Source organism: Eucyclogobius newberryi, unplaced genomic scaffold (genome assembly GCF_026437365.1).
Source record: "Eucyclogobius newberryi isolate DKJ021-1_F unplaced genomic scaffold, fEucNew1.0.hap1 SCAF_42, whole genome shotgun sequence".
Taxonomy (NCBI): domain Eukaryota; kingdom Metazoa; phylum Chordata; class Actinopteri; order Gobiiformes; family Gobiidae; genus Eucyclogobius; species Eucyclogobius newberryi.
The window spans coordinates 526515-552096 of NW_027316079.1; the positions used below are offsets into that span (position 1 = coordinate 526515).

The 25582-nt window shown below is 56.2% G+C and overlaps 1 protein-coding gene across 1 annotated transcript in view; it reads left to right on the forward strand.

Annotated features, from left to right (window-relative positions):
- Positions 1 to 25582, forward strand: part of heatr5a (HEAT repeat containing 5a) — an 83435-nt gene that overhangs the window by 51212 nt on the left and 6641 nt on the right. Inside the window, 15 exon segments of the mRNA XM_072464240.1 lie at positions 468 to 661; positions 727 to 890; positions 986 to 1015; positions 6866 to 7010; positions 9039 to 9221; positions 9282 to 9458; positions 11667 to 11845; positions 11999 to 12067; positions 13981 to 14160; positions 16522 to 16747; positions 17236 to 17340; positions 18050 to 18178; positions 23399 to 23526; positions 23598 to 23745; positions 23848 to 24039. Of these exon segments, the coding sequence (XP_072320341.1) occupies positions 468 to 661; positions 727 to 890; positions 986 to 1015; positions 6866 to 7010; positions 9039 to 9221; positions 9282 to 9458; positions 11667 to 11845; positions 11999 to 12067; positions 13981 to 14160; positions 16522 to 16747; positions 17236 to 17340; positions 18050 to 18178; positions 23399 to 23526; positions 23598 to 23745; positions 23848 to 24039 (2249 nt within the window).

Consider the following 25582-nt stretch of genomic DNA (forward strand, 5'->3'; position numbering starts at 1 on the left):
GTACAGGTGAGACAGAAGTACAGGTGAGACAGGAAGTACAGGTGAGACGGGAAGTACGGGCGAGACGGGTAGTGCGGGCGAGACGGGAAGTACGGGTGAGACAGGTGAGACAGGAAGTACAGGTGAGATGGGAAGCGCGGACAAGAAAGAGTCAGGTAGACTTGAGCTCGGGAGGAGGCGCTCCACAGTCTCTCTCTGATGGTTGTCTCGTGTCTCCTCAGGCCTGGGCGCTCCACAGTCTCTCTCTGATGGTTGTCTCGTGTCTCCTCAGGCCTGGGCGCTCCACAGTCTCTCTCTGATGGTTGTCTCGTGTCTCCTCAGGCCTGGGCGCTCCACAGTCTCTCTCTGATGGTTGTCTCGTGTCTCCTCAGGCCTGGGCGCTCCACAGTCTCTCTCTGATGGTTGTCTCGTGTCTCCTCAGGCCTGGGCGCTCCACAGTCTCTCTCTGATGGTTGTCTCGTGTCTCCTCAGGCCTGGGCGCTCCACAGTCTCTCTCTAATCATCGACCTCTCTGGGAGTCTCTTCCGGCTGCACTGTGAGCCGTCGCTGTCTCTGGTCCTGCGGCTGCTCCTGTCGTCCCCTCAGAGCCATCCCGAGGTGCTCCTGAGCCTGGGCAGATGTCTCCTCGCCCTCATCACCTGCCTGGGCCCGGACCTCCAGGGTACGTCGAGTTGTTTGTCCTCGTCGCGTCCCTCCGTGCTGACGGGTCTGTGTTTTGTCCCACAGAGGACAGCTTGGGCTCCTTCAGAGGCAGCGTCTCCGTGGGTTGCCTGGTTCTGCAGCTCAGTGATGACGCGCTGGTTCAGTCCAGGTCCATCTGGTGTCTGCAGCAGCTCCACATGTTCTGTCCCGCTCACGTGGACCTCAGACAGCTCGTGCCGGCCCTGTGTGTGAGTGTCTTCTGGTCAGGGACATAAACCAGTGACTGAAGGAAAGACGCGAACAGTTGTAGCAGATTTAAACCATGTGTTCTTTTGTGTTTCAGGGCATTTTGTTGGATGGTAGTTCTGTGTTGGTATGTTCTTGTATGTTTCCTCGGTTCTCTGCTTTTACCTCTCACATCCTAACACTGTTCCGGGCTTTCTGTGGACAAGGTTCTGTCCCGTCCCGCTTGACCTCCAGAGTCTCTGTCTCTTTCCCTCTGGAGGTCGCCCGGGATTCGTAGAACTCTCTTCACATTTGTCACTTTGGTTTTTCGGCATGGGAGTTCTATTTCATCCCTACTGACCGCCAGAGGCGGTGCATAAAGCACTGGATGATCATCCTTGCGCATACACAGGTCGAGAATTAATAACAAAAAAGTCACCTTTGACCCCCCGGTGGCTCACGTGAGTCTATATAGTCACGTGACACCGGGAGCTCAGTCCCTTTTCACCTTCTCGCATGCAGGTTGTATACTAATATTGCTGTTTTCCCACAAAGTTTGGTTGGTTTTGCCGCTTGTAGCCTGTTAGCCCTGTGACTGTGGAACAGTCGGTGCAGCGAGTTCGCTCGCCCTCCTGGGGCTGCACAAGCGTGTCGGACCTGTTGCAATAGGAGGTATATTTACGTTGTTTTCTACGACTGGTAAGTACCCCTTTAATGCATTTTGCCGTAGCCGTGCGCTCAGTAGTTTTTTGTTGAATTTGAACCGTACAATTGTACCGGTTCTGTGTTTATCCGTGAGCTAAAGCCGGTTGTTTGGTTTACTGATACAGCCGCGCGGCTCTTAAGTTCTAACTATAGCCGTGTTCGGGTCATTAGTTTTGAACTGCTTTGTTTTCAGCCAGTTACACACCAGCGGTGGCGTTTTCGGCTCGACCTGGTGGTTACATGTAGCTGGTTTTGTGTTTACATTGGGTCATTAGTGGCGTGCTCAGCTCAGTCTGATCCAGCGGTGTCCCCCTCATATAGCGGGTCATTAGTGGCGTTCCCTGCTCAACCTGCCCCCGCTGCGCCCCTCTTACCGGGGTAGGTAAGAGGTTTTACATCTTAGAGTCGCTAGTGGCATTCCGCTCGACCCGACTCTATTGGCTCTGGTCTTATCATGCTGGAGTCCCTGTGCTGCCGGTCCTGCCTGGCACCGCTGCAGCCTGACGATGGGCATGATCTCTGCCCTGCTTGTCTTGGAGTGGATCATCTTCGGGAGGCACTCTCCGATGATGCCTGCTCCAACTGTTCGGTTATGCCCCGGTCTGTGCGCGTGGCGCGCTTGGCGGCTTTCGAGGACGCTTCAGACTGGTTGTCTGTGGCGCCTCAGAGTCAGTTACCAGCTGGCCAGACTGGGGGCCTCAAGCGGCCGTCCACGGCTACTCAAGGCGGCCCCCCATTTAAGAAAAAGAAGGGCCCCGGGAAGTTAGCGGCTCAAGTGAGCACGCTGACATCTGAACTGGCCCAAATGCGGGCAGTTATCCAGACTCTTTAGACTGATGCCAGTCGTGTGGTGGCACAACGGCATGAGGGGCATGGCACAGCCTCAGTATATGATGACGTCATATCTGTGGCTGCTTCAGACACGCAGTTTCAGCTGGATTCTGACCTTCTGAGCTCCAGAGTTTCAGAATCTGGCTCACTGGCCTCTGCCGGCTCTCAGGCCGACAGTGATGACACTGTCACAGCGGCTTTGCGGACGGCACTTTCCCGCTTAAAGCTGGATGTTCCGCGGGATGAGGCGGCACCCTCGAGCGCCTTCTTTCGGCGCCAGGCTGCAGCGTCCCACTTTGCAGTTCCTCCCTCAGAGGAGTACATTAAGGAACTGCATGCCTGTTGGACAGACCCAAAGGCATTTTTGAGGCCCACTTCAGATGGCAGGGTCTTGGCACTGATGCAGGATCCTCAGAAGCTTGGCCTGGGACATATGCCGGCTATTGCCTCCCTCATCGTCCGCCCAGAGGAGACTTTACGGACTAATGCCCGGTGTCCACGACCACAGTGCCGGGTTACAGACGACCTTCTGTGTAAGGCGTACGACATGGGAGCTCGTATGGGTCGCATTGGGAACTCATTGTCTCATTTAATGCTTGGCCTGTCGGTTTCCCTTGAGACGGTGCCAGTGGACCAACCAACACATGGGCTGGTTGATGCCTCCTTGCAGGCTTTTGCCCTCATGTCAAGGGAACTAGGGCGACTGCTCTCTACATTAGTGCAAGCTCGCCGCCAAGTATGGCTGGCACAGTCTCCGCTCTCTGAGGCCAGTAGGAAGACCTTGAGGGGTGTTCCAGTTCTTCCCGGAGAACTATTTGGCCCGGCCGCCCTGGAGGCTCTAGAGCGCACGGCCCAGGCTTGCCGTACACGGCAACAGTTGGCGGGGCTTCATAGGCGGGGGTCTCATCGATCGGCTCAGGCCGCCCCTCCCGTTCCTTCACGGAGATACACACCACCGCCCCATCATGACTCAGACTTGCAACAGGCCCCAAGATTTGGATTTCGTCCGTCCCGTGCGTCCCGTTCCTCACAGCCCGGCCGTGGCCCCCACAAACCCGGGCGGGGTCGAGGGGCCTCCAGATGAGGCCACAGGGCCGGCGGTAGGACATTTTTCCCCAGGACAGCTGGAGTACTGGACGGCTCACTCCCCAGATATTTGGGTGCTGGCCACGCTGTCCGAAGGGTATCGTCTGCAGTTCCGCCGCCGGCCTCCTGTTCCTGGTCGGATCCGAATGACAGTTATTCAGGATTCGGCCAAGGCGCAGGCGCTCTCTCAGGAGATTCGCACCTTGCTGGACAAGGGGGCGATAGTTCCTGTGGACCCCCTGCTGGATCCAGGGGGCTTTTATTCCCGTTATTTTTTAGTACCCAAGAAGACGGGCGATTTACGCCCAGTTCTGGACCTCAGGGGTCTAAATATGTTTTTAAAGGTACTCCCTTTCAGAATGTTGGCGGTCAGACAAGTGCTCCAGGCGATCTCCCCAGGCGACTGGTTCACAACAGTAGACTTGAAGGATGCATATTTTCATGTCCCCATTGCACCGCCACATTGGAAGTTTCTCCGCTTTGCTTTCCGGGGAGAACACTTCCAGTTCAGGGTCCTGCCATTCGGGTTATCTCTGTCCCCTCGAGTGTTTACAAGGTGTGTCGCTGCAGCCTTGTCCCCCTTGCAGGCCCAGGGGTTGCGGATTCTGCCCTATCTGGACGACTGGCTCATTTGTGTGCCCAGCCATGAGCAGGCGCTTCAAGATACAGAGACTGTGCTCAGGCACGTGGCCAACTTGGGGCTGCGGGTGAACTTGGCAAAGAGTTGCCTTGTGCCGTCACAGGTAGCAACTTTCCTCGGCATGGTCCTCGACTCCCATACAGCGACTGCACGCCCTTCGCCCAAGCGGGTGGACGATATTTTGGGAATGTTGCGGGACTTTCGACAGGGGAGTTCTATTCCCTACGTCTTGTTCCTAAGCCTCTTGGGCAAGCTGACTGCGGCCGCAACGGTGGTTCCTCTGGGGCTGCTGTCTTTGCGCCCCCTTCAGATGTGGCTCAACAGCCTACACCTGGACCCCACACGTCAGGATCACAGGCGGCAGCGGCTACCCGTATCTCCCCAATGCCGGGTGTCTCTATGCAGGTGGCGGAACGAGGCCTTTATGACACAGGGCGTTCCGCTGGGGCCTCTTCCTTCCAGACGGGAGGTTGTGTACACCGACGCATCCCTCCTAGGCTGGGGTGCGACATGGCAGGCACGGATGGTGCAAGGGTCATGGTCCCAGAGGCAGAGCAGGCTGCACATCAATGTGCTGGAGTTCTTGGCTGTCGAGCTAGCGCTGCGCCATTTCTTGCCACACCTGCGCGGCCGTCATGTCATGGTACGGTCCGACAACACCAGTGTGGTTTTTCACATAAATCACCAGGGCGGCACTGGGTCGGTGACCCTGTTCAGAATTGCACAACGGGTCCTGACTTGGGCTACCCCGCGCCTTGCCAGTCTGAGCGCTGTTCACATTCCGGGGGTTTGGAATGTGGCCGCGGACTTTCTGTCTCGCCATCGGCCGCTGCCGGGGGACTGGCAGCTTCACCCGGAGGTGGTGAGGGACATTTGGGAGACCTTCGGCAGGGCACAGGTGGATCTTTTTGCCTCCCGCGACGCGACACACTGCCCTCAGTGGTTCTCGCTGGCAGACAGGGCCAGCCCACTGGGTCAGGACGCACTGGCTCACGACTGGCCGAGGACGATGCTTTATGCATTTCCCCCATTCCCCCTGATTCATCAGACGCTTCTCAGGGTCTTTCAGGAGGGCCACAGTCTCCTGCTTGTGGCCCCGTTTTGGCCAGGGAGGACATGGTTTCCTTTGCTGCGCAGGCTCTACTGCGGCACAGCGAGACCTCTCCCCCCCAGGCGGGCTCTCCTCTCTCAACTAGGGGGTCAGATTCTGCACCCCAATCCCGAGCGCCTGAAGCTCTGGGTATGGCCGCTGCAGGGCCCGGCCTGACCTTCTCGAAGTACGCCGGGGAGATTGGGAACACAATAAGCAATGCTCGTGCCCGGTCTACCTGTCTTCTGTATTCCTGCAAGTGGAAACTGTTTGACGCCTGGTGTCGCAAAAGCGGGGAGGATCCAGTGCATTGTGCTGTGTCAACGGTGCTTGCATTCCTGCAGGAGCTACTTGGCCAGGGGCGCTCTCCATCTACCCTGAAGGTATACATTGCCGCAATTTCTTGTGGGCATGTGGGGTGGAATGGTTTCTCGGTTGGCCGTAACCAAGATATTTCCCTTTTTCTAAAGGGTGCTCGGCGTTTGCATCCGCCGACCCGGTCTGTGGCCCCGGCCTGGGACCTGTCCCTGGTGCTGGAGGCGTTGCGATCCTCTCCATTTGAGCCTCTGTCGCAGGTTGACCTTAAATGGCTGTCAATGAAGACTGCATTCCTTCTGGCGATGGCCTCTGCGAAGCGAGTGAGTGAGCTCCAGGCTTTGTCCGTGGCAGACTCCTGTTTTCGTTGGCACCCCGACAACTCTGGGGTTTCCCTTTGGCCGAAATATAGATTTTGTTCCAAAGGTGATTTTGTCGGAGAGGCACAACCGCCCGCTACAACTTGCATGTTTTGGTGCGGGATCTGCCGCCGAACAGCTGTGTCCTGTCCGTGCGCTTGAGGCATATGTGCGTGCTACAGCGTTGATACGCAAATCTGAGAGCCTGTTTGTTTGTTTTGCCGGCCCGCGCAAGGGCCAGGCTCTGTCCAAACAGCGTCTCGCGCGCTGGATTGTTGATGTAATCACGGAAGCCTATGCTCGACAAGGGCGACCGTTGCCGTCCGGGGTGAGGTGCCACTCCACAAGGGGGCTCTCAACTTCGTGGGCCGCTATGAACGGGGTGTCCTTGGACGTGATCTGTGCGGCGGCCTCTTGGACATCCCCGAATACATTTGCAAGATTCTACAGAGTGAATGTGGTTTCTCCACAACCGCTGGAAGAGGTTCTCCGGCAACACTCTTCTGCGTCCCATTGAGGTATGGTTTTGTCTATTCCTCGGGACCCTGCTGGTATTCGTCATCCAGTGCTTTATGCACCGCCTCTGGCGGTCAGTAGGGATGAAATAGAACGAAAGTTACGACTGTAACTACGGTTCTATGAATCCCGGATGACCGCCAGAGCATCCGGTCCCTCGGAATTCTCGTGCTTTGCGAGAAGGTTTCCAGGGATTGAGCTCCCAGTGTCACGTGACTATATACTCACGTGAGCCACCGGGGGGTCAAAGGTGACTTTTTTGTTATTAATTCTCGACCTGTGCATGCGCAAGGATGATCATCCAGTGCTTTATGCACCGCCTCTGGCGGTCATCCGGGATTCATAGAACCGTAGTTACAGTCGTAACTTTCGTTTTGTCTTTCTAACAACTCGTTTTATCGTGGCCGATTCTCCGTTTCCTTCAGGTTTCTAAAGTGTCTTTTTTGTGGTCTCCAGGTGAATCTGAGCCATTCCAGTTTGGTTCTGCGTCGCGCCGTCGTGTCGTGTCTGAGGCAGATCGTTCAGAGAGAAGCTCTGGAGGTTTCTGAACTCGCCGTGAGTTTGGTCAAAGAGCAGCCGCCCAAAGAGACCTCGGCCCTCGGTGAGAGTTTAGTCCTGCTTTAGTCCTGCTTTAGTCCCGCTTTAGTCCCGCTTTAGTCCCGCTTTAGACCTGCTTTAGTCCTGCTTTAGTCCCGCTTTAGACCTGCTTTAGTCCTGCTTTAGTCCTGCTTTAGTCCTGCTTTAGACCTGCTTTAGACCTGCTTTAGTCCTGCTTTAGTCCTGCTTTAGTCCCGCTTTAGTCCCGCTTTAGTCCTGCTTTAGACCTGCTTTAGACCTGCTTTAGTCCTGCTTTAGTCCTGCTTTAGTCCCGCTTTAGTCCCGCTTTAGTCCCGCTTTAGACCTGCTTTAGTCCTGCTTTAGTCCTGCTTTAGTCCTGCTTTAGACCTGCTTTAGACCTGCTTTAGTCCTGCTTTAGTCCTGCTTTAGTCCCGCTTTAGTCCTGCTTTAGACCTGCTTTAGTCCTGCTTTAGTCCTGCTTTAGACCTGCTTTAGACCTGCTTTAGACCTGCTTTAGACCTGCTTTAGTCCTGCTTTAGTCCTGCTTTAGTCCTGCTTTAGACCTGCTTTAGTCCTGCTTTAGTCCCGCTTTAGTCCTGCTTTAGACCTGCTTTAGTCCTGCTTTAGTCCTGCTTTAGACCTGCTTTAGTCCTGCTTTAGTCCTGCTTTAGTCCCGCTTTAGTCCCGCTTTAGTCCCGCTTTAGACCCGCTTTAGTCCTGTTTTAGTCCTGCTTTAGTCCTGCTTTAGTCCTGCTTTAGACCTGCTTTAGACCTGCTTTAGACCTGCTTTAGTCCTGCTTTAGTCCTGCTTTAGTCCCGCTTTAGTCCTGCTTTAGACCTGCTTTAGTCCTGCTTTAGTCCCGCTTTAGTCCCGCTTTAGTCCCGCTTTAGTCCCGCTTTAGACCTGCTTTAGTCCTGCTTTAGTCCCGCTTTAGTCCTGCTTTAGACCTGCTTTAGTCCCGCTTTAGTCCCGCTTTAGTCCTGCTTTAGACCTGCTTTAGTCCTGCTTTAGTCCTGCTTTAGTCCTGCTTTAGACCTGCTTTAGACCTGCTTTAGTCCTGCTTTAGTCCTGCTTTAGTCCCGCTTTAGTCCCGCTTTAGACCTGCTTTAGTCCTGCTTTAGTCCCGCTTTAGTCCCGCTTTAGTCCCGCTTTAGACCTGCTTTAGACCTGCTTTAGTCCTGCTTTAGTCCTGCTTTAGTCCCGCTTTAGTCCTGCTTTAGACCTGCTTTAGTCCTGCTTTAGTCCCGCTTTAGTCCCGCTTTAGTCCCGCTTTAGTCCCGCTTTAGACCCGCTTTAGTCCTGCTTTAGACCTGCTTTAGTCCTGCTTTAGTCCTGCTTTAGACCTGCTTTAGTCCTGCTTTAGTCCCGCTTTAGTCCCGCTTTAGTCCCGCTTTAGTCCCGCTTTAGACCTGCTTTAGTCCTGCTTTAGTCCCGCTTTAGTCCTGCTTTAGACCTGCTTTAGTCCCGCTTTAGTCCCGCTTTAGTCCCGCTTTAGACCTGCTTTAGTCCTGCTTTAGTCCTGCTTTAGTCCTGCTTTAGACCTGCTTTAGACCTGCTTTAGTCCTGCTTTAGTCCTGCTTTAGTCCCGCTTTAGTCCTGCTTTAGACCTGCTTTAGTCCCGCTTTAGTCCCGCTTTAGTCCCGCTTTAGTCCCGCTTTAGACCCGCTTTAGACCTGCTTTAGTCCTGCTTTAGTCCTGCTTTAGTCCCGCTTTAGTCCTGCTTTAGACCTGCTTTAGTCCTGCTTTAGTCCCGCTTTAGTCCCGCTTTAGTCCCGCTTTAGTCCCGCTTTAGACCCGCTTTAGTCCTGCTTTAGACCTGCTTTAGTCCTGCTTTAGTCCTGCTTTAGACCCGCTTTAGTCCCGCTTTAGACCTGCTTTAGTCCTGCTTTAGTCCCGCTTTAGTCCCGCTTTAGTCCCGCTTTAGTCCCGCTTTAGACCCGCTTTAGTCCTGCTTTAGACCTGCTTTAGTCCTGCTTTAGTCCTGCTTTAGTCCTGCTTTAGTCCCGCTTTAGTCCCGCTTTAGTCCCGCTTTAGTCCCGCTTTAGTAAAATCAGATCCTTTGTGTTTCAGAGTGCAGTTTGCGTGAGTCGGGCCTAGAGGGCGCTCTCTTCTCTCTCTTGGACCGTGAGTCTGACCCTGGCCTGAGGCAGGCTCTGACCCAGACTCTGGGCTTCATGATGGTGTCCAGTCTGACCAGCGGGAGAGTCGGGCAGTGGCTGAGGCTGTGCCGGGACGTGCTCTCGGCCACCACAGGTAACACTCTAATGTCCCGCCCACTCGTGCCACCATAAACCCTTTACCCCGCCCCCTCAGTCCACAGCGACGCCCAGGTCTCACCCGAGGAGGACGAGGACAGAGAGGACTGGACTTCTCTTGGAGCGCCCTCAGAAGCAGTTTGTCCTTTCAGCGCCCTCCGCTGGTCAACACGCCTCATCGCAGTGGAGTCTGTCTGCACCGTGATCCAGACCTGCACCAGGAGCGGGACCTCAGGTGCTCTGACCACTGCAGCTCTGACCACTGCAGCTCTGACCACTGCAGCTCTGACCACTGCAGCTCTGACCACTGCAGCTCTGACCTCACACTGCAGCTCTGACCACTGCAGCTCTGACCACTGCAGCTCTGACCACTGCAGCTCTGACCTCACACTGCAGCTCTGACCACTGCAGCTCTGACCACTGCAGCTCTGACCTCACACTGCAGCTCTGACCTCACACTGCAGCTCTGACCACTGCAGCTCTGACCACTGCAGCTCTGACCTCACACTGCAGCTCTGACCACTGCAGCTCTGACCACTGCAGCTCTGACCTCACACTGCAGCTCTGACCTCACACTGCAGCTCTGACCACTGCAGCTCTGACCACTGCAGCTCTGACCACTGCAGCTCTGACCTCACACTGCAGCTCTGACCACTGCAGCTCTGACCTCACACTGCAGCTCTGACCACTGCAGCTCTGACCACTGCAGCTCTGACCTCACACTGCAGCTCTGACCTCACACTGCAGCTCTGACCACTGCAGCTCTGACCACTGCAGCTCTGACCTCACACTGCAGCTCTGACCACTGCAGCTCTGACCTCACACTGCAGCTCTGACCACTGCAGCTCTGACCACTGCAGCTCTGACCTCACACTGCAGCTCTGACCACTGCAGCTCTGACCACTGCAGCTCTGACCACTGCAGCTCTGACCTCACACTGCAGCTCTGACCACTGCAGCTCTGACCTCACACTGCAGCTCTGACCTCACACTGCAGCTCTGACCTCACACTGCAGCTCTGACCACTGCAGCTCTGACCACTGCAGCTCTGACCACTGCAGCTCTGACCTCTGCAGCTCTGACCTCACACTGCAGCTCTGACCACTGCAGCTCTGACCACTGCAGCTCTGACCACTGCAGCTCTGACCTCTGCAGCTCTGACCTCACACTGCAGCTCTGACCACTGCAGCTCTGACCACTGCAGCTCTGACCTCTGCAGCTCTGACCTCACACTGCAGCTCTGACCACTGCAGCTCTGACCACTGCAGCTCTGACCTCACACTGCAGCTCTGACCACTGCAGCTCTGACCACTGCAGCTCTGACCACTGCAGCTCTGACCTCACACTGCAGCTCTGACCACTGCAGCTCTGACCACTGCAGCTCTGACTGACCACTGCAGCTCTGACCACTGCAGCTCTGACCACTGCAGCTCTGACCTCACACTGCAGCTCTGACCACTGCAGCTCTGACCACTGCAGCTCTGACCACTGCAGCTCTGACCTCACACTGCAGCTCTGACCACTGCAGCTCTGACCACTGCAGCTCTGACCACTGCAGCTCTGACCTCACACTGCAGCTCTGACCACTGCAGCTCTGACCTCACACTGCAGCTCTGACCTCACACTGCAGCTCTGACCTCACACTGCAGCTCTGACCTCACACTGCAGCTCTGACCACTGCAGCTCTGACCACTGCAGCTCTGACCTCACACTGCAGCTCTGACCTCACACTGCAGCTCTGACCTCACACTGCAGCTCTGACCACTGCAGCTCTGACCACTGCAGCTCTGACCACTGCAGCTCTGACCTCACACTGCAGCTCTGACCACTGCAGCTCTGACCTCACACTGCAGCTCTGACCACTGCAGCTCTGACCACTGCAGCTCTGACCTCACACTGCAGCTCTGACCTCACACTGCAGCTCTGACCTCACACTGCAGCTCTGACCTCACACTGCAGCTCTGACCACTGCAGCTCTGACCTCACACTGCAGCTCTGACCTCACACTGCAGCTCTGACCTCACACTGCAGCTCTGACCTCACACTGCAGCTCTGACCACAGGGACAGAGGCCGAACTGCTACTCTGAATTAAGCCCTGGTCCTGTCCCTGGTCCTGTCTCTGTCCTTGTCCCTGGTCCTCTCCCTGGTCCTGTCCCTGGTCCTCTCCCTGGTCCCTGGTCCTGTCTCTGTCCTTGTCCCTGGTCCTCTCCCTGGTCCTGTCCCTGGTCCTCTCCCTGGTCCTGTCTCTGTCCTTGTCCCTGGTCCTCTTCCTGGTCCTGTCCCTGGTCCTCTCCCTGGTCCCTGGTCCTGTCTCTGTCCTTGTCCCTGGTCCTCTCCCTGGTCCTGTCCCTGGTCCTCTCCCTGGTCCTGTCCCTGGTCCTGTCTCTGTCCTTGTCCCTGGTCCTGTCCCTGGTCCCTGGTCTAACCCTGGTCTTTGTTCCAGAACTGCTTGTCCCTCGTCTAGGAGACCTGGTGCGTATGTCCTTCATGGCGTCCACAGACCACAGCGCCCCCCTCAGGCTGGAGGGGCTCACCACGCTCCTGGAGATCATCAGAGGCTTCAGCTCGGTCCCAGAGCCAGAGTTCCCTGGACACTTCCTCCTGGAGCAGTACCAGGCCAACGTACGAGTACTTCTACTTCTACTTCTACTTCTACTTATATATATAATCCCATTGAGATGAAATCTGACTTTCAGAGTTAGCGCCACAATAAAGCTAACGACATGAGCAGAAGCTAACAGTGTTTGTCCTGTTGGAGCGTGTTATGTGTTTCAGGTCGGAGCAGCCCTCAGACCGGCCTTTGCCCCTGACGCTCCTCCAGAGGTCACGGCTAAAGCGTGTCAGGTGCAGAACTCACTCACTTTTAATCAACATTTATTTTACATTTATTGTGAACTCGTCGATTGAAAAAAACGTGGTTTTAAGGAAGAAATGTGAATATTGGACTTCTGGTCATGGCGCCGCTCTGAGCTCCTCCCACCGCTCTGAGCTCCTCCCACCGCTCTGAGCTCCTCCCACCGCTCTGAGCTCCTCCCACCGCCGGGTTTGACCCGCCTCATCCCAAAGAGGAAGAACAAAAGTAAAGAAGGAGGACACAAGTCGGTTACAGGACGAGACACAAGCAAACAAAGCTAACATGGCTAATGTGGCTAACGTGGCTAGCAAACCTGACCTCCGGGGTTAAAGGAGACCTCCAAGGTTAAAGGAGACCTCCGGGGTTAAAGGAGACCTCCAGAGTTAAAGGAGACCTCCAAGGTTAAAGGAGACCTCCAGAGTTAAAGGAGACCTCCGGGGTTAAAGGAGACCTCCAAGGTTAAAGGAGACCTCCAAGGTTAAAGGAGACCTCCAGAGTTAAAGGAGACCTCCAGAGTTAAAGGAGACCTCCGGGGTTAAAGGAGACCTCCAAGGTTAAAGGAGACCTCCGGTGTTAAAGGAGACCTCCAGAGTTAAAGGAGACCTCCGGGGTTAAAGGAGACCTCCAAGGTTAAAGGAGACCTCCAGAGTTAAAGGAGACCTCCAGAGTTAAAGGAGACCTCCGGGGTTAAAGGAGACCTCCAGGGTTAAAGGAGACCTCCGGTGTTAAAGGAGACCTCCAAGGTTAAAGGAGACCTCCAAGGTTAAAGGAGACCTCCGGTGTTAAAGGAGACCTCCAAGGTTAAAGGAGACCTCCAAGGTTAAAGGAGACCTCCAGAGTTAAAGGAGACCTCCGGGGTTAAAGGAGACCTCCAGGGTTAAAGGAGACCTCCAAGGTTAAAGGAGACCTCCGGGGTTAAAGGAGACCTCCAGGGTTAAAGGAGACCTCCGGGGTTAAAGGAGACCTCCAAGGTTAAAGGAGACCTCCGGGGTTAAAGGAGACCTCCGGTGTTAAAGGAGACCTCCAAGGTTAAAGGAGACCTCCAGAGTTAAAGGAGACCTCCAAGGTTAAAGGAGACCTCCGGGGTTAAAGGAGACCTCCGGGGTTAAAGGAGACCTCCAGAGTTAAAGGAGACCTCCAAGGTTAAAGGAGACCTCCAGAGTTAAAGGAGACCTCCGGGGTTAAAGGAGACCTCCAGAGTTAAAGGAGACCTCCAAGGTTAAAGGAGACCTCCAGAGTTAAAGGAGACCTCCGGGGTTAAAGGAGACCTCCAGGGTTAAAGGAGACCTCCAAGGTTAAAGGAGACCTCCAGAGTTAAAGGAGACCTCCGGGGTTAAAGGAGACCTCCAGGGTTAAAGGAGACCTCCGGGGTTAAAGGAGACCTCCAGAGTTAAAGGAGACCTCCGGGGTTAAAGGAGACCTCCAGAGTTAAAGGAGACCTCCGGGGTTAAAGGAGACCTCCGGGGTTAAAGGAGACCTCCGGTGTTAAAGGAGACCTCCGGTGTTAAAGGAGACATGTGGAGGAGATGAACACTAGGACTGAGTGACATGTGGAGGAGATGAACACTAGGACTGAGTGACATGTGGAGGAGATGAACACTAGGACTGAGTGACATGTGGAGGAGATGACCTCTAGGACTGAGTGACATGTGGAGGAGATGAACACTAGGACTGAGTGACATGTGGAGGAGATGAACACTAGGACAGACTGGACTCAATGGGAGGTGTCTTCAGGTTCCATGTGCAGTGCTTTGATGTTCTGGTGATTCGGTCTCTGCTCATGTTCTTTTCTTTTGTGTTTTAGTTCATTTTACATTTGAAAATAAAAACATTTAAATATAAGAAAAACGAATGTGAATATTATTTGTGTTAAAATGAGCTCACAGAGTGTTGTGTCCTCCAGGTCTGCAGCGCGTGGCTCTGCTCGGGCGTGGTCCAGGACCTCAAAGACCTCAGACGAGTCCATCAGCTCCTCGTCTCCTCTTTGTCCAAGATCCAAACTGGACCAGAATCCAACTCACAACTTTACAACGAGGCAGCAGCCACTATGGAGACGCTGGCCGTGCTGAAGGCCTGGGCCCAGGTGAGGCCTGGACCTGGACCTGGTTCAGACCTGGTTCAGACCTGGTTTAGACCTGGTTTAGACCTGGTTTAGTCCTGGTTTAGTCCTGGTTTTGTCCTGGTTTAGACCTGGTTTAGTCCTGGTTTAGACCTGGTTTAGTCCTGGTTTAGTCCTGGTTTAGTCCTGGTTTAGACCTGGTTTGGACCTGGTTTAGACCTGGTTTAGACCTGGTTTAGTCTTGGTTTAGTCCTGGTTTAGACCTGGTTTAGACCTGGTTTAGTCCTGGTTTAGTCCTGGTTTAGACCTGGTTTAGACCTGGTTTAGTCCTGGTTTAGACCTGGTTTAGTCCTGGTTTAGACCTGGTTTAGACCTGGTTTAGACCTGGTTTAGTCCTGGTTTAGTCCTGGTTTAGACCTGGTTTAGTCCTGGTTTAGACCTGGTTTAGACCTGGTTTAGTCCTGGTTTAGACCTGGTTTAGTCCTGGTTTAGTCCTGGTTTAGACCTGGTTTAGTCCTGGTTTAGACCTGGTTTAGTCCTGGTTTAGACCTGGTTTAGACCTGGTTTAGTCCTGGTTTAGACCTGGTTTAGTCCTGGTTTAGACCTGGTTTAGTCCTGGTTTAGACCTGGTTTAGTCCTGGTTTTGTCCTGGTTTAGACCTGGTTTAGTCCTGGTTTAGTCCTGGTTTTGTCCTGGTTTAGACCTGGTTTAGTCCTGGTTTAGACCTGGTTTAGACCTGGTTTGGACCTGGTTTGGACCTGGTTTAGACCTGGTTTAGACCTGGTTTGGACCTGGTTTAGTCCTGGTTTAGACCTGGTTTAGACCTGGTTTAGACCTGGTTTAGACCTGGTTTAGTCCTGGTTTAGTCCTGGTTTAGTCCTGGTTTAGACCTGGTTTGGACCTGGTTTGGACCTGGTTTGGACCTGGTTTAGACCTGGTTTAGACCTGGTTTAGTCCTGGTTTGGTCCTGGTTTGGACCTGGTTTAGTCCTGGTTTTGTCCTGGTTTAGACCTGGTTTAGTCCTGGTTTAGACCTGGTTTAGTCCTGGTTTAGACCTGGTTTAGACCTGGTTTAGACCTGGTTTAGTCCTGGTTTAGACCTGGTTTAGACCTGGTTTAGACCTGGTTTAGTCCTGGTTTAGACCTGGTTTAGACCTGGTTTAGTCCTGGTTTAGACCTGGTTTAGACCTGGTTTAGTCCTGGTTTAGACCTGGTTTAGACCTGGTTTAGACCTGGTTTAGACCTGGTTTAGACCTGGTTTAGTCCTGGTTTAGACCTGGTTTAGACCTGGTTTAGTCCTGGTTTAGACCTGGTTTAGACCTGGTTTAGACCTGGTTTAGTCCTGGTTTAGACCTGGTTTAGACCTGGTTTAGACCTGGTTTAGACCTGGTTTAGACCTGGTTTAGACCTGGTTTAGACCTGGTTTAGACCTGGTTTAGTCCTGGTTTAGACCTGGTTTAGACCTGGTTTAGACCTGGTTTTGACCTGGTTTAGACCTGGTTTAGACCTGGTTTAGACCTGGTTTAGACCTGGTTTAGACCTGGTTTAGTCCTGGTTTAGACCTGGTTTAGACCTGGTTTAGACCTGGTTTAGACCTGGTTTAGTCCTGGTTTAGACCTGGTTTAGACCTGGTTTAGACCTGGTTTAGTCCTGGTTTAGACCTGGTTTAGACCTGGTTTAGACCTGGTTTAGACCTGGTTTAGACCTGGTTTAGACCTGGTTTAGTCCTGGTTTAGACCTGGTTTAGACCTGGTTTAGACCTGGTTTAGACCTGGTTTAGACCTGGTTTAGACCTGGTTTAGTCCTGGTTTAGACCTGGTTTAGACCTGGTTTAGACCTGGTTTAGACCTGGTTTAGTCCTGGTTTAGACCTGGTTTAGACCTGGTTTAGTCCTGGTTTAGACCTGGTTTAGACCTGGTTTAGACCTGGTTTTGACCTGGTTTAGTCCTGGTTTAGACCTGGTTTAGACCTGGTTTAGTCCTGGTTTAGACCTGGTTTAGTCCTGGTTTAGTCCTGGTTTAGACCTGGTTTAGTCCTGGTTTAGACCTGGTTTAGTCCTGGTTTAGACCTGGTTTAGACCTGGTTTAGACCTGGTTTAGACCTGGTTTAGACCTGGTTTAGACCTGGTTTAGACCTGGTTTAGACCTGGTTTGGACCTGGTTTAGTCCTGGTTTAGACCTGGTTTAGACCTGGTTTAGACCTGGTTTAGACCTGGTTTAGTCCTGGTTTAGACCTGGTTTAGACCTGGTTTAGACCTGGTTTAGACCTGGTTTAGACCTGGTTTAGACCTGGTTTAGTCCTGGTTTAGACCTGGTTTAGACCTGGTTTAGACCTGGTTTAGACCTGGTTTAGACCTGGTTTAGTCACTGAGGAGATGTTTCTTCAGGTTTATATTGTGGCGGTGCAGAGGAGCAGGGCGAGCTCTGATCGGTTGACGGACTCTTTCTCGGCCAATGACGTTGCAGCCCGTGAGCTTGGAGGGGAGGGTCTTCTGCAGCTGGTCCAATCAGATCTGCCGACTCTGAGCCATCTGTGGCTGTCGGTGCTTCAAGATCAGGCCACGCTGAGTTCTGCTCCAGAGACGGTCAGAGCTCGAGAACAGACGGTCAGAGGTGAGTTTAGCTCCAGAGCAGACGGTCAGAAGTCCAGAGCAGACGGTCAGAGCTCCAGAACAGACGGTCAGAGGTGAGTTTAGCTCCAGAGCAGACGGTCAGAAGTCCAGAGCAGATGGTCAGAGCTCCAGAGCAGACAGTCAGAGGTGAGTTTAGCTCCAGAGCAGACGGTCAGAGCTCCAGAGCAGACGGTCAGAAGTCCAGAGCAGACGGTCAGAGCTCCAGAGCAGACGGTCCGAAATGAGTTTAGCTCTAGAGCAGACGGTCAGAGCTCCAGAGCAGACGGTCAGAGGTGAGTTTAGCTCCAGAGCAGACGGTCAGAGGTGAGTTTAGCTCCAGAGCAGACGGTCAGAGGTGAGTTTAGCTCTAGAGCAGATGGTCAGAAGTCCAGAGCAGACGGTCAGAGCTCCAGAGCAGACGGTCAGAAGTCCAGAGCAGACGGTCAGATGTCCAGAGCAGACGGTCAGAGTTTCCTGTGTGTCTTTCAGGAGGCACGTTCTTCTCCTCAGAGACGGTGATCCAGGCTCGGGTTCACTTCTCCTCCTCCTGGGCCTCCATCCTCCACAGCAGCGCCCTCTGGCTGCACTGCACAGGTATGACCTCATGACCTCATGACCTCAGGACCTCATGACCTCATGACCTCATGACCTCATGACCTCATGTCCTCATGTCCTCATGTCCTCATGTCCTCATGACCTCATGTCCTCAGGACCTCATGACCTCATGACCTCATGTTCTCATGTCCTCATGTCCTCATGACCTCATGACCTCATGACCTCATGACCTCATGTCCTCATGTCCTCATGTCCTCAGGACCTCATGACCTCATGTCCTCATGACCTCATGACCTCATGTCCTCATGACCTCAAGTCCTCATGACCTCATGTCCTCATGACCTCATGTCCTCATGTCCTCATGACCTCATGTCCTCATGACCCAGACTTATATTTATATCAGATTATTAATATTATATATGTAGTTTCCTCATCTAAAACTGCCACGTAGCATCATGAGCGTCCTCCAGGGGGCGCTGTCCTCAGACACATGTGAGCGTCCTCCAGGGGGCGCTGTCCTCAGACACATGTGAGCGTCCTCCAGGGGGCGCTGTCCTCAGACACATGTGAGTGTCCTCCAGGGGGCGCTGTCCTCAGACACGTGTGAGTGTCCTCCAGGGGGCGCTGTCCTCAGACACATGTGAGTGTCCTCCAGGGGGCGCTGTCCTCAGACACGTGTGAGTGTCCTCCAAGGACATTTTAAGATTAAAAGTGTTTAAGTTTGTGTTTTGTTCCTGATGTGACTAAGGCCTGGTGACCTCAGAGGACACGCCCGTGTACCTGTCCCGCCCGGCCACGGCCACCTCATTAGGCCACTCAGGGGGCGGAGCCAAGAGCCCGGAGGACGTGAGCGCCGAGAGACTGCACCTGATCCTGGGTGAGTACTTTATCATCGAACAAGAACCTTAGGGTCTCTAAGGTTCTGAGGCGCTGCAGTTCTCGTGCTCTCGTGTCCTCCTGCCCTCGTGCCCTCGTGTCCTCGTGCTCTCGTGTCCTCGTGCTCTTGTGCCCTCGTGCTCTTGTGCCCTCGTGCCCTCCTGCTCTCGTGTCCTCGTGTCCTCGTGCTCTCGTGCCCTCGTGCTCTTGTGTCCTCCTCGTGCCCTCGTGTCCTCGTGCTCTTGTGCCCTCGTGCTCTTGTGCCCTCGTGCTCTTGTGCCCTCGTGCCCTCCTGCTCTCGTGTCCTCGTGCCCTCGTGCTCTCGTGCCCTCGTGCTCTTGTGTCCTCCTCGTGCCCTCGTGTCCTCCTGCCCTCGTGCTCTTGTGCCCTCGTGCCCTCCTGCTCTCGTGTCCTCGTGCCCTCGTGCTCTTGTTCCCTCGTGCTCTCGTGCTCTCGTGCCCTCGTGCCCTCGTGCCCTCGTGCTCTTGTTCCCTCGTGCTCTCGTGCTCTCGTGCTCTCGTGCCCTCGTGCTCTTGTGCTCTCGTGCCCTCGTGCTCTCGTGCTCTCGTGCTCTCGTGCCCTCGTGCTCTTGTGCTCTTGTGCCCTCGTGCTCTCGTGCCCTCGTGCCCTCGTGCCCTCGTGCTCTCGTGTCCTTGTGCCCTCGTGCTCTCGTGCCCTCGTGCCCTCGTGCCCTCGTGCTCTCGTGCCCTCGTGCTCTCGTGCCCTCGTGCTCTTGTGCCCTCGTGCTCTTGTGCCCTCGTGCTCTTGTGCCCTCCTGCTCTCGTGTCCTCGTGCTCTCGTGTCCTCGTGCCCTCGTGCTCTTGTGTCCTCCTCGTGCCCTCGTGTCCTCCTGCCCTCGTGCTCTTGTGCCCTCGTGCTCTTGTGCCCTCGTGCCCTCCTGCTCTCGTGTCCTCGTGCTCTCGTGCCCTCGTGTCCTCGTGCTCTCGTGCCCTCGTGCTCTCGTGTCCTCGTGCCCTCCTGCTCTCGTGCCCTCGTGCTCTTGTGTCCTCCTCGTGCCCTCGTGTCCTCCTGCCCTCGTGCTCTTGTGCCCTCGTGCCCTCCTGCTCTCGTGTCCTCGTGCCCTCGTGCTCTTGTTCCCTCGTGCTCTCGTGCCCTCGTGCTCTCGTGCCCTCGTGCTCTCGTGCCCTCGTGCTCTCGTGCCCTCATGCTCTTGTGCCCTCGTGCTCTTGTGCCCTCCTGCTCTCGTGTCCTCGTGCTCTCGTGTCCTCGTGCCCTCGTGCTCTTGTGTCCTCCTCGTGCCCTCGTGTCCTCCTGCCCTCGTGCTCTTGTGCCCTCGTGCTCTTGTGCCCTCGTGCCCTCCTGCTCTCGTGTCCTCGTGCTCTCGTGCCCTCGTGTCCTCGTGCTCTTGTGCCCTCTTGCCCTCGTGCTCTCGTGCCCTCATGCTCTTGTGCCCTCGTGCTCTCGTGCCCTCGTGCTCTTGTGTCCTCGTGTCCTCGTGCTCTTGTGCCCTCGTGCTCTCGTGCCCTCGTGCTCTTGTGCTCTCGTGTCCTCGTGCTCTCGTGTCCTCGTGCTCTCGTGCTCTCGTGTCCTCGTGCTCTCGTGTCCTCGTGCTCTTGTGTCCTCGTGTCCTTGTGCTCTTGTGCTCTCGTGTCCTCGTGCTCTCGTGCTCTCGTGTCCTCGTGCTCTCGTGTCCTCGTGCTCTTGTGTCCTCGTGCCCTCATGCTCTTGTGCTCTCGTGTCCTCGTGCTCTTGTGTCCTCGTGCCCTCGTGCTCTTGTGCTCTCGTGTCCTCGTGCTCTCGTGTCCTCGTGCTCTCGTGTCCTCGTGCTCTCGTGTCCTCGTGCTCTTGTGTCCTCGTGCTCTCGTGCTCTCGTGCCCTCGTGCTCTCGTGTCCTCGTGCTCTCGTGCCCTCGTGCTCTCGTGCCCTCGTGCTCTCGTGCCCTCGTGCTCTCGTGCCCTCGTGCTCTCGTGCCCTCGTGCTCTCGTGCCCTCCTGCTCTCGTGTCCTCGTGCTCTCGTGTCCTCGTGCCCTCGTGCTCTTGTGTCCTCCTCGTGCCCTCGTGTCCTCCTGCCCTCGTGCTCTTGTGCCCTCGTGCCCTCGTGCCCTCCTGCTCTCGTGTCCTCGTGCTCTCGTGCCCTCGTGTCCTCGTGCTCTGGTGCCCTCTTGCCCTCGTGCTCTCGTGCCCTCGTGCTCTTGTGTCCTCGTGCTCTTGTGTCCTTGTGCCCTCGTGCTCTCGTGCCCTCGTGCTCTTGTGTCCTCGTGTCCTCGTGCTCTTGTGCCCTCGTGCTCTCGTGCCCTCGTGCTCTCGTGCTCTCGTGTCCTCGTGCTCTCGTGTCCTCGTGCTCTCGTGTCCTCGTGCTCTCGTGTCCTCGTGCTCTTGTGTCCTCGTGCTCTCGTGCTCTCGTGTCCTCGTGTCCTCCTGCCCTCGTGCTCTTGTGCCCTCGTGCCCTCCTGCTCTCGTGTCCTCGTGCTCTCGTGCCCTCGTGTCCTCGTGCTCTGGTGCCCTCTTGCCCTCGTGCTCTCGTGCCCTCGTGCTCTTGTGTCCTCGTGCTCTTGTGTCCTTGTGCCCTCGTGCTCTCGTGCCCTCGTGCTCTTGTGTCCTCGTGTCCTCGTGCTCTTGTGCCCTCGTGCTCTCGTGCTCTCGTGCTCTCGTGCTCTCGTGTCCTCGTGCTCTCGTGTCCTCGTGCTCTTGTGCCCTCGTGTCCTCGTGCTCTCGTGTCCTCGTGCTCTCGTGTCCTCGTGCTCTCGTGTCCTCGTGCTCTCGTGTCCTCGTGCTCTCGTGTCCTCGTGCTCTCGTGTCCTCGTGCCCTCGTGCTCTTGTGCTCTCGTGTCCTCGTGCTCTCGTGTCCTCGTGCTCTCGTGCTCTCGTGTCCTCGTGCTCTCGTGTCCTCGTGCTCTCGTGTCCTCGTGCTCTCGTGTCCTCGTGCTCTCGTGTCCTCGTGCTCTCGTGTCCTCGTGCTCTCGTGCCCTCGTGCTCTCGTGTCCTCGTGTCCTCGTGCTCTCGTGTCCTCGTGCTCTCGTGTCCTCGTGCTCTCGTGTCCTCGTGCTCTCGTGTCCTCGTGCTCTCGTGTCCTCGTGCTCTCGTGTCCTCGTGTCCTCGTGCTCTTGTGCTCTCGTGTCCTCGTGCTCTTGTGCCCTCGTGCTCTCGTGCTCTCGTGTCCTCGTGCTCTCGTGTCCTCGTGCTCTCGTGTCCTCGTGCTCTCGTGTCCTCGTGCTCTCGTGCTCTTGTGTCCTCGTGCTCTCGTGTCCTCGTGCTCTCGTGCTCTCGTGCCCTCGTGCTCTCGTGTCCTCGTGCTCTCGTGCTCTCGTGCCCTCGTGCTCTCGTGTCCTCGTGCTCTTGTGTCCTCGTGCTCTCGTGCTCTCGTGTCCTCGTGCTCTCGTGTCCTCGTGCTCTCGTGCTCTCGTGTCCTCGTGCTCTTGTGTCCTCGTGCCCTCGTGCTCTTGTGCTCTCGTGTCCTCGTGCTCTCGTGTCCTCGTGCTCTCGTGCTCTCGTGCCCTCGTGCTCTCGTGTCCTCGTGCTCTTGTGTCCTCGTGCTCTCGTGTCCTCGTGCTCTCGTGTCCTCGTGCTCTCGTGCCCTCGTGCTCTTGTGTCCTCGTGTCCTCGTGCTCTTGTGTCCTCGTGCTCTCGTGCTCTCGTGTCCTCGTGCTCTCGTGTCCTCGTGCTCTCGTGCTCTCGTGTCCTCGTGCTCTCGTGCTCTCGTGCCCTCGTGCCCTCGTGCCCTCCTGCTCTCGTGTCCTCGTGCCCTCGTGCTCTTGTTCCCTCGTGCTCTCGTGCCCTCGTGCTCTCGTGCCCTCGTGCTCTCGTGCCCTCATGCTCTTGTGCCCTCGTGCTCTTGTGCCCTCCTGCTCTCGTGTCCTCGTGCTCTCGTGTCCTCGTGCCCTCGTGCTCTTGTGTCCTCCTCGTGCCCTCGTGTCCTCCTGCCCTCGTGCTCTTGTGCCCTCGTGCCCTCGTGCCCTCCTGCTCTCGTGTCCTCGTGCTCTCGTGCCCTCGTGTCCTCGTGTCCTCGTGCTCTTGTGCCCTCTTGCCCTCGTGCTCTCGTGCCCTCGTGCTCTTGTGTCCTCGTGCTCTTGTGTCCTTGTGCCCTCGTGCTCTCGTGCCCTCGTGCCCTCGTGTCCTCGTGCTCTTGTGCCCTCGTGCTCTCGTGCCCTCGTGCTCTTGTGCTCTCGTGTCCTCGTGCTCTCGTGTCCTCGTGCTCTCGTGCTCTCGTGTCCTCGTGCTCTCGTGTCCTCGTGCTCTTGTGTCCTCGTGTCCTCGTGCTCTTGTGCTCTCGTGTCCTCGTGCTCTCGTGTCCTCGTGCTCTCGTGTCCTCGTGCTCTCGTGTCCTCGTGCTCTCGTGTCCTCGTGCCCTCGTGCTCTTGTGCTCTCGTGTCCTCGTGCTCTCGTGTCCTCGTGCTCTCGTGCTCTCGTGTCCTCGTGCTCTCGTGTCCTCGTGCTCTCGTGTCCTCGTGCTCTCGTGCTCTCGTGTCCTCGTGCTCTCGTGTCCTCGTGCTCTCATGTCCTCGTGCTCTCGTGCTCTCGTGTCCTCGTGCTCTCGTGCCCTCGTGCTCTCGTGTCCTCGTGTCCTCGTGCTCTCGTGTCCTCGTGCTCTCGTGTCCTCGTGTTCTTGTGTCCTCGTGCTCTCGTGTCCTCGTGCTCTCGTGTCCTCGTGCTCTTGTGTCCTCGTGCCCTCGTGCTCTTGTGCTCTCGTGTCCTCGTGCTCTCGTGTCCTCGTGCTCTCGTGTCCTCGTGCTCTCGTGTCCTCGTGCTCTCGTGTCCTCGTGCTCTCGTGTCCTCGTGCTCTTGTGTCCTCGTGCTCTCGTGTCCTCGTGCTCTCGTGTCCTCGTGCTCTCGTGCTCTCGTGCCCTCGTGCTCTTGTGTCCTCGTGTCCTCGTGCTCTTGTGTCCTCGTGCTCTCGTGCTCTCGTGTCCTCGTGCTCTCGTGTCCTCGTGCTCTCGTGCTCTCGTGCCCTCGTGCTCTTGTGTCCTCGTGTCCTCGTGCTCTTGTGTCCTCGTGCTCTCGTGCTCTCGTGTCCTCGTGCTCTCGTGTCCTCGTGCTCTCGTGCTCTCGTGTCCTCGTGCTCTCGTGCTCTCGTGCTCTCGTGTCCTCGTGCTCTCGTGTCCTCGTGCTCTCGTGTCCTCGTGCTCTCGTGCTCTCGTGCCCTCGTGCTCTTGTGTCCTCGTGTCCTCGTGCTCTCGTGCTCTCGTGCCCTCGTGCTCTTGTGTCCTCGTGTCCTCGTGCTCTTGTGTCCTCGTGTCCTCGTCTCAGTCCTCTCTGCTTTCAGGCGTGGCGGTGCAGTTCTTGTGTTCTCCTCACTCACAGAACCAGATGGAGAACATCCTGTCGTGTCTGGAGGCTCTGCAGCTTCTGTTGGACATTCCCTTTTCCCGCAGCCGCATCAGCAACGACCAGGTCTGTGCTCCAGGGGGCAGTGGAGAGACCTGGTTCTGACCTGGTTCTGACCTGGTTCTCCTCTGTTTCAGTCCCTGTCGGTGGAGCTCTTGTCCGTCCTCCACAGGCTGATGGTGACTCGTGAGTCTGAGGCGGTTCAGAAGCTGGTTCTGGATCTGCTCAGACGTCTGGTGTGTGCGGCGCTGGAGCTCGTGCGTGAGAAGCGGCGCTCGGCTGAAGGTCAGAGGTCACAGTGGGTCAAATGTGAACTGCATCTAAACGTCACAAAATGAGAGCTCAGTATTTTTGGAAGACTTGCTCAGTGAAGTTGTTGTGTGTCAGTGGACGACGGCGCGGCGGAGAAAGAGACTCTGCCTGTGTTTGGAGAAGGACGAGACACTGGAGGTCTGGTCCCTGGGACGTCCCTGGTCTTCTCCGCTCTTCAGATCTGTCTGTGTGTCCTGGTCCGAAAACTGCCCCAGCTGAGTCCAACGCTGTCCGGGACCAAGACCGGGGCCAAGACCAGGTCTACAGGTGAGCCGGAGGTGTCGCTGGACAAAGTGCGACTCGTGGTTATAGTTCTTCTGGGTTTTCTCACGATAAAGTCGTATTTTGTGCATCAGATGTAAAACATTCCGTGGGAAACAAGCGTGGAGGTCTCTCCTTAACACACATGCGTGTGGAGGAGGTGTCTCCTTAACACACATGCGTGTGGAGGAGGTCTCTCCTTAACACACATGCGTGTGGAGGAGGTCTCTCCTTAACACACATGCGTGTGGAGGAGGTCTCTCCTTAACACACATGCGTGTGGAGGAGGTCTCTCCTTAACACACATGCGTGTGGAGGAGGTCTCTCCTTCAGCGCGTGTGGAGGAGGTCTCTCCTTCAGCGCGCGTGGAGGAGGTCTTTCCTTCAGCGCGCGTGGAGGTCTCTCCTTCAGCGCGTGTGGAGGAGGTCTCTCCTTCAGCGCGTGTGGAGGAGGTCTCTCCTTCAGCGCGTGTGGAGGAGGTCTCTCCTTCAGCGCGTGTGGAGGTCTCTCCTTCAGCGCGTGTGGAGGAGGTCTCTCCTTCAGCGCGTGTGGAGGAGGTCTCTCCTTCAGCGCGTGTGGAGGTCTCTCCTTCAGCGCGTGTGGAGGAGGTCTCTCCTTCAGCGCGTGTGGAGGAGGTCTCTCCTTCAGCGCGTGTGGAGGTCTCTCCTTCAGCGCGTGTGGAGGTCTCTCCTTCAGCGCGTGTGGAGGAGGTCTCTCCTTCAGCGCGTGTGGAGGAGGTCTCTCCTTCAGCGCGTGTGGAGGTCTCTCCTTCAGCGCGTGTGGAGGTCTCTCCTTCAGCGCGTGTGGAGGAGGTCTCTCCTTCAGCGCGTGTGGAGGAGGTCTCTCCTTCAGCGCGTGTGGAGGAGGTCTCTCCTTCAGCGCGTGTGGAGGAGGTCTCTCCTTCAGCGCGTGTGGAGGTCTCTCCTTCAGCGCGTGTGGAGGAGGTCTCTCCTTCAGCGCGTGTGGAGGAGGTCTCTCCTTCAGCGCGTGTGGAGGAGGTCTCTCCTTCAGCGCGTGTGGAGGAGGTCTCTCCTTCAGCGCGTGTGGAGGAGGTCTCTCCTTCAGCGCGTGTGGAGGAGGTCTCTCCTTCAGCGCGTGTGGAGGAGGTCTCTCCTTCAGCGCGTGTGGAGGAGGTCTCTCCTTCAGCGCGTGTGGAGGAGGTCTCTCCTTCAGCGCGTGTGGAGGAGGTCTCTCCTTCAGCGCGTGTGGAGGAGGTCTCTCCTTCAGCGCGTGTGGAGGAGGTCTCTCCTTCAGCGCGTGTGGAGGAGGTCTCTCCTTCAGCGCGTGTGGAGGTCTCTCCTTCAGCGCGTGTGGAGGAGGTCTCTCCTTCAGCGCGTGTGGAGGTCTCTCCTTCAGAGCGTGTGGAGGTCTCTCCTTCAGCGCGTGTGGAGGAGGTCTCTCCTTCAGCGCGTGTGGAGGAGGTCTCTCCTTCAGCGCGTGTGGAGGAGGTCTCTCCTTCAGCGCGTGTGGAGGAGGTCTCTCCTTCAGCGCGTGTGGAGGAGGTCTCTCCTTCAGCGCGTGTGGAGGAGGTCTCTCCTTCAGCGCGTGT